Source organism: Schistocerca gregaria, chromosome 1 (genome assembly GCF_023897955.1).
Source record: "Schistocerca gregaria isolate iqSchGreg1 chromosome 1, iqSchGreg1.2, whole genome shotgun sequence".
NCBI lineage: Eukaryota > Metazoa > Arthropoda > Insecta > Orthoptera > Acrididae > Schistocerca > Schistocerca gregaria.
Window position 1 is genome coordinate 540,029,334 of NC_064920.1, and position 8,029 is coordinate 540,037,362.

The 8,029-nt window shown below is 35.8% G+C and overlaps 2 protein-coding genes across 2 annotated transcripts in view; one reads left to right on the plus strand and one right to left on the minus strand.

The window, feature by feature from the left end:
- The window catches only part of LOC126355638 (serine/threonine-protein kinase S6KL), a 782,652-nt gene extending 775,830 nt beyond the window's left edge, over nt 1–6,822 (minus strand). The window contains exon 1 of the mRNA XM_050006006.1: nt 6,378–6,822. Coding sequence (XP_049861963.1) covers nt 6,378–6,467 — 90 coding nt within the window. The 5' untranslated portion in view covers nt 6,468–6,822. The remainder of the gene's footprint in view (nt 1–6,377) is intronic.
- Nucleotides 6,823–6,927: 105 nt separating this feature from the next.
- The window catches only part of LOC126355649 (cytochrome c oxidase subunit 6A, mitochondrial), a 5,118-nt gene continuing 4,016 nt past the window's right edge, over nt 6,928–8,029 (plus strand). The window contains exons 1-2 of the mRNA XM_050006016.1: nt 6,928–7,068; nt 7,149–7,300. Of these exons, the coding sequence (XP_049861973.1) occupies nt 7,005–7,068; nt 7,149–7,300 (216 nt within the window). The 5' untranslated portion in view covers nt 6,928–7,004. The remainder of the gene's footprint in view (nt 7,069–7,148; nt 7,301–8,029) is intronic.

Sequence of the window (8,029 nt, forward strand, 5' to 3'; positions counted from 1 at the left end):
GGCAAGCGCTATAGATACCAGACTGTGGAGGCAACTGCTGTTGGCGTATTTAAATGCCATGTCTTCTGCTGAGATGTGGACAGCATGTGGAGCACAGTGTGCAGTCAATTTAGACATTGTCTATACTGCAACCTCCATTTACCATTACCTTCTCCTTTCAATATACACTTAGATTTATCCAAAAATATTTCACTGCTGTCTATTTTGGATTTCAGCCATCTTTTTGTACCTCGTATTATGTGAGCTCCACTGCTTTTTTAGGGATGCTTCAAACTTTGGCATTTTGTTGTCAATACATACAGTAAGGCTACAACTTCTATTCGATTACATCAACAGAGTGGAAAGATCACACCTGAAAAAGCACTTAGGCAAGGTAACTCCACTATCACCAAAACTATATTCAGCATTGTTCAAAGATGTTTTCAAATTATTAAACTGGAATGAAGAAGAAATATGCATAAGCAGATATTATCTGACCCACCAATTTGCAAATGACACTGATCTGTTTGCTTTGGATTCAAGAGAACCTCAACAAAGAATAAAAGAACCAAACACAGCAAGTATGACAACAGGCCCAAACATTAATTATAACAACATTAAAATAATGTTCAGTCAGTATGCTGGTAGGTAAATAGTAAAGATCAATGATGAAACACTTGAAAAAAATGTACATTTTAGGCAACTGAAAACAGCAAATGGATACAGGCTTCAAGAAATAAATAGGATGGTAAGAATAGTTTGGAGTTCATTTGGGAAACTGAATGCAGTAGTTAGTTAGAAGTCAATTCTCCATATGCCTTGAATGGTAAGTCTATAACCCAAGTGTAGTGTCAGTACTAACTTGAAGATGAAACATGAAAATGTGGAAACTGTTCAAAAATTGAGGAATGCCTAACAGGCAATGGAAAAGCACTTACTGGTCATAACACGAAGGGACAGGAAAAGAAAAAATGGAAAGGAGAAAAGATGGGAGTAAGGAAAGTGACAGTGAGTGTTATGAAACTCTAACAAGTGGTGGTGGCGTTGGTGGTGGTGGTGATGGAGGTGGTGGCGGTCGCAGCAGTGGTGAGGATGGTGGTGGTGGTGGTCTAGAGATCCATTGATTATCACTATTACTATATAATAAAGAAAAAGGAGCAGCTTATCTTAAAACATCAAGTTGGCTAGGCCAAATACTGGAGTACAGTCATTTTTTTCAAATCACAGAAAAGATCAGGGAGAAGCTGCAGAACTCTTTACAAGATGATAACCATGTAGAGTGCTCATAAAATATCTTGGCCTGTACCTGCACAAATGGCATGGTAGGAGAGAAGACAATATTAGTAGTGACGGTTCTCTTGTGAACAAAATGTGCAATTTGAGCACCATTATAAGTCCTGGATGCAGTATTTGGTGGAATGTACAATGCAGAGTTTGAAAGATCACCCAGGGAAGACGAACATTCACACATAGGTGTGACTGATGCAACTCTCCTAATTTAGTCAGATCAAACTTAGTATGATTTGCACCTGAATGTGTCTGGTAAGACACTACCAGCACAGTTAATTATTAAAGGTATCCTGTCTGATCAAGGTAGTATCCACCCTATCCCAGTAATTTCCAATATGCTCCATAAGTTTTTTTCTTTCTTTTGTTTTCGAAGGGCAAATTCATTCAAAAGACAGAGAAGTATAGTAAATATAGTATCATTTAAAGCAGATGCTGGAAAAACAAAATACTGCAGCTACAACAAAGCCATGGATATTATACAAAATTAATTTATTGTCTTCCATCAAAACATCAGAAAGTTCATTAATAAAAAGAATGAACTACTCATATCCATACAGAAAAATGTAAGGATATATGGAATGTTAGCAGACTTTTGTATATCAGAGCATTACATGGAAATCACTGAAATGCAATTGATTAATCTTGATGTATACAAGATAATATCATATTACTGTAGGATTAGTAAGAAGAAATGGAGAGTAGCTTATGCAGTTAAAGAAATCAAGTGTCAAGTCCTTCAGGTTAATGATTGTTGTGTTGAACAGTTCTTTGCATGTTGTGCTACAACCGTGAATCAGAAAACACATCCGCTTGTAGTACTGACAGTTTATAGGCCACCAACAGCAAGCAGCAAGAGAAAGATATAATAAGATCATTCACACTTAACTGGATAATCATAGTTGATGAGGAATTTAATGTTGATTTTCTATTAGATAGTGATGATCAAAGGTGCCACAATTTCTATACAAGCTCATTGCCCATTAATAATGCTATCTCCTGGCTGGGAAATGTGAAAACCTCATCATTATTCATTTCACGGAACATGCCAATTTTTTTTATTTTTTTTATTTTTGGTACCCCTTTAAAGCTTGGAGGCCATTGTTGCTACAACTATGTCAAGGTCATCACGGCCATTTATCACAGACTCTAGGCAAACATGAAAAGAAAGAATCAATCTCTTTGTTAGTGTCAAGTCTACTCGATTTACATTGTGCCTTGTCTCTTCTACTAACATTACAAAGAATGCTTTTAGATGTTTATCATCTCTTTTGCCACTTGAAAAAGTATAATTTTTACAGTCAGTTCTTTTATAGGAATGTTGCCTATAGGAAAATTAAAGAGACCTTAACAGAAAAGAGAAGAGCTGTGTGAGTATCAAGAGCTCTCATGGCAAGCCAATGTTAAGCCAAAAAAGGAAAGCTGGAAAGTGGAAGGAATATATAGTGGTACTATATAAGGGAAACAATCTAGGATGCAATGTTATAGAAAGACATGTGGATGTAAGTGGAGATGAGGTGGAGGATATGATACTGTGAGAAGAATTTGACATGGCACTGAAAGCCCTAATTGGAAATAAATGGCACTGAAAGACCTAATTGGAAATAAGGCCCCTGGAATAGATGATATTCCCACAGAATTATTGAGATCCTTTTTAAAGGTAGCCAAGAGAAAATTATTCCACCTGGTGTGCAAGATATATGAGACAGGCAAAATATCTTCAGACTACAGGAAGAATGTGATAATTTCAATTCCAAAGAAGGCAAGTGTTGCAGGTGAGAACTATCATACCATTAGCTTAATAAATCATGGTTGCAAAATACTGATAAATGAAAAGAAAAACAAGTGGAGGTCAACCTCAGGGATGATCAGTTTAGGTTCCAGAGAAATTCAGAAATGCACATGGCAATACTGACCCTGTGACTTATCTTAGAAGACAGGTTGACAAAACCCTAACCTACATTTCTAGCAATTTGCAGATTCAAAGAAAGCATTTGACGGTGTGCATTTGATTAACTTTTTGAAATTTTGAAGGTATCAGAAATAAGCTACAGGGACCAAAATTATGGCACAACTTGACTAAATGAAGGAATCGGTTGATCGGACACATCCTGACAGATCAAGGTATTGTCAGTATGGCAACGAAACAAAGTGTGGGCAATGGAAGGAAGTGTGTTGGGTAAAAATCATGGTAAAAAAGTTTAAATGGCTGCATACTGTTAGTTATACAGAGATGAAGAGGGTTGCACAGAAAAAACTAACATGGAGAGCTACATGAAACCAGTCTTTGGGCTAAATAGGTTTAAGTGGCTATAGATTATGCTAGTTTTGCAGAGAAGAAGAGGATTGTACTGGACAAACTAGCCTGGAGTCTTCAGACTAAAGACAACACCACAATGCAAACAACACTTCTGCTGGGAATTAATATCACCTCCAACTATGTGGGATGGCTTACGTACATACATACTAGTGGTATTAGGGGTTCTACGAAAAGTTCAGTTACATCTGCAGTGCCTCTGCATGTGCCTGATGGTAAACAGAAGGCTCCAACAGCCTTTATTCTGTGTTTTATAGTTACTCTTGCCAAAACCAAATATAGATTCAATATATATCCAAGTTAATTTAACATTATCTTCTATTGTTATAAAGACATCATCTAGCATCCTATGGAGGATGAGTTTCAGAAAGAAGATCTCACTACTATGTTTTTGTTGAATCCAACTTGTATATAAAGTTATATTACTACCCCTGTAGACTGAGTAATTTCTTAGATATTAGACTTGCCAAAATAAAACAAAGTACGGAACATTGAATTAATCCCTCATACAGACCTAGATATAAATAAATCTATCATGCATGGAGCCTTTATTATTTCATCCCAGAAGCTTCCGATGATCTACTTACTACACAGTATTATTATCAGTTGGTTAGTTTCATGTTCCACAGATCACTTTGGATGATACATCGTAATGACGTAGAAAGAGTCATTTCACATTCACATCACAAATTCATTTTTACACATAGTTACATTCTGAACATTTCTAAGGGCTTTTCCCAAAAAGAAAAAAAAGATATACAGATGTTATGAGTTAGTAAGTCGTATCCACCACCTTTCACACATTACAGTAATAGAAATTATTCTATGGAATAGAAGGTGTTGCCAAGGTGAAATTTACTGAGTTTGTTTTCAAATTTTACTTTGCTGATTATCAGACTCTAAGTCCTCCTTTGAAGCCTATAGCTTCTCTGTTACTTTATGTGAATATTTAACTTCATTTGCAAATCTATGCTTCTGTGAAAATCACTGTGAAGTGTATGGCAAAGGACACTTTTCTTTGCACTATTTATTAGGTTATTTTTCAGTTGCATTCACAGATGAAACATTGGAAGAATGACTACTTCATGTCTCTGCAAGACCTGTTATTTACCTTATTTTTTTCCATGCTGTCTTTACGGGACACATATGTAATCCATCCGGCCCTGAATTGTCAATGACATAGGATTGGTAATAAATGGGAGCTGAAGAATATTCATAGTTTTTCCCCTGAAAGGCAGTGCTTTAAGTTTCCTTAGCAGTTTCTTTTAAGACATACAGTGAATTTTTTAAACTTACTGCCTGTTAAGATTCATCAATATTTCTGTTACATTTTATTACAATTCAAATGCACCCTAAGTTGTATATACTCAGTGTCCGTTGTTAGTCTGACGTGATATGGATCCCACTTACTTGAACAGTGTTCAAGTACAGGCAATGCGATCTCTTTTGCAGATAACCAGTAGCTTCCTAGTATATCACCAATGAATGCATTTGCTTTACCTACAACTGTAGCTATAGGCCTATCGTCATTCCATTTTGTCATCTCTACACATTATTATTCCCAAATAGTTCTACAACATGACTGACTCATTAATACGGCAGCATTTCTGTGTATTGGGAATTGCACAACTTTGTATTTCTTTACAATAAGAGTTAGTTGCTAGTCTTTGTACCAGGATACTATTTTGTTGAGGTATAACTGGATAGTACATCAATTTTTAGCAGACAGCAATCCCTCATAGATAACTATATCATCTGTGAAATATTTTAGTTTGTAACTAATGTTATCTGCTAAGTTGTGTTGTTGATGTGATCAATCCAAAGACATGTTTGATGCAGCTCTCTATGCTGTTCTGCCCTGTGCATCTTCATCTGCATACCTATTGCAACCTTCACCATCTTGAACAAAATTATTGTGCCTCAGAATTCATCCTATCAACTGATTCGTTCTTTTAGTAAGTTGTAGGCCTACTATAAATTCATTTTCTCCCCAATCAATACAGTACCATTTCAATCACTATCTGAACTACCAGTCTTATCTTCAGCATTCTTCACTGGTACCAGATTTCAAATACCTGTAGTTTATTGTGCAGATGGTTATTTATTGATGAAGTATGAACAACTTCATAATTATGTCATGATTAATTTCCTCTCTGTTTGTATTACAGAAAATAAAAAAAATACATCTTTACATTCAAAAGCTATAGGACAACACAACTGATTATACCTTGGGGGCAATAGCAATTCTGATTGGGTAAATCAGCTGTAATTAACATTGTGAACACACAACGATAGGAAAGGGTAAATGATTTTTTTTCCGCAAGAAGAGATTGTACTTTTACATTTTTTTTTTCAACCAGTGTTTGAACCACAGTGAATGAGCAATTATATTACTCCTGAGCAAGTGAAAATACGTATGCGCGATATAGACTAAACGCTGTAGGGTCTGTCCAAAAGCGCTGGAAATAATGACACGAACTTTCGTCGCTGGACTTCAGCGGTCCCTCAGAATCCTTATCACGTAACAAAAAGGCAAAGATTTTTCCACTGCTTGGCGCTTTTGATGTTATGTTGTACTGTGTTATAGTAGTTGTTTTCCACTAAGCTGAAAAGATGAATTTCGCATTTGTCCAGTTTGCATACGATATGAAATCTAAGACAGTATTAATGCCATAATAGGCAAGAAAGTTATTTTGTTGGACATTTCATAGTCATAAATTATATGCATAACATTAACTTGTTCAGCAACTAATTCGATTTGTAGGCATAGATTAGGTTATATTTTTAAATTTACCTCGCTTGAGTACTGCTCATGTGATTTATTAGATTTTTTGGCATATTTTGGCGTTATTTCGCAAGATTTCTTCTGATTAATGTTACCCATAAATTTTAGACATTAATTATAATGCTTTCCCAGGCAAATAACAATACTTTATTACTACAAGAAACACACTTAGTCAACGGACGGAATAACAGAACGTGCAGTGGACGTAGGATTCCCATGCAGTGGCATTTATTGTTGAGAAGTAATATCCACAAATTGAAGATTTCACATTTATTAGAATTAGAAAGCGCTTGATTTTGTTCCTATAATTTTCAGAGCTGACCTATTTCTCAGATGTTCGTGATCTCGCATTGTACTTTGCAAAGTAAAATTAGACATTAATATCGTTGCAAGATACTGTAGCGAAGTTGCAATAATTTAAAATAATCTATTATTTCAATAACTGCAGCAGCTCTTTAACTGATTAGTACTAATGTTCATATCTGTTAAATGAAGCGCTTTAAATAAAGGCGACATTGATTTTTTTACATGACAAATGTTGGCGACAATTATCTCTTAAATTTTCATCTTTGTCGAAGGAAGTCCTAGGGATTTGTTCGTGTTTCGTGTTTCAAGAGACTCATTTGGAGAAGAAAGATGTTGCTGTCTGCAGCGAGATTTGCAGCTGTGAAAGGCCCTTCAGCTGTTGCGGGCCATGGAGGTCTTAATCGCATATATTATTTTCAATTTTGGTCATTTGTATAAGTACTCTTATCTAATGGAATACTGAAACTGTTTCAGGGGGTGGCGTAAAGCTGTGGAAAAATCTGTCTTTCTTCGTTGCATTACCAGCGGTTGGTTTGTGTATGTTAAATGCTTGGCTTAAGCATCAGGAAGAGCCTCACCACCGACCAGAATTTATACCTTATGAACATCTGAGACTGAGAACAAAGGTAGTTAGATATGTAATGAAACAGATCATATTATCTTATTGCCTAAAGATTTCAGCATACATCTAGACGTCTCGAGAGGCAAAAAAATGTAGTTAACAAAAAAAAAAGAAAAAAAGGTTGCGAAATTATCGAACAATCTAGGCGTAATGCTGAGCACGTAATTGAGGTTAAGTTAGCCATATATATGGAGCCACGGGTGAATCATGTTGTAAGTATGAAAAATACTCATCCACTTAATGTTGGAAGGATATGTTGTGGTAACCCGACAACTTTCTACATAACCTGACAACTTTCTACATATTTCACTTATTTTGGACAATGTTTTCTTACCTATGATATAGATATTTGCTGAAACCTGTATTTTTATCTATTCTACATTGACAGCAGAGGACTTGCATGCACAGCAGTGACAATGTTAATAGTATTTATAAGATAACTGGTTTGGATACTATATGCTTTGGGCTTCTGTTAAGAGTGCTTTAGTGTTTGATTTGCAGAAAAAAAAGATACTGTTGGTTTGATCTCTACAGCCTTCACCCCCATACAACAGACCACATCAGTTCTAGGGGGGGAAGTGTGACATGTCAATATGGACTCCAAAACCATTCTGTTATCTGGTATTTCACGTTAATGAAATATTGCCAGAGGTGAAACCAATAAGTGATAGGAAAATATCCTAGGATCAAATGGGAATTAAATCCTGAAGTAGGTCACCAGGCCTTAAAACAT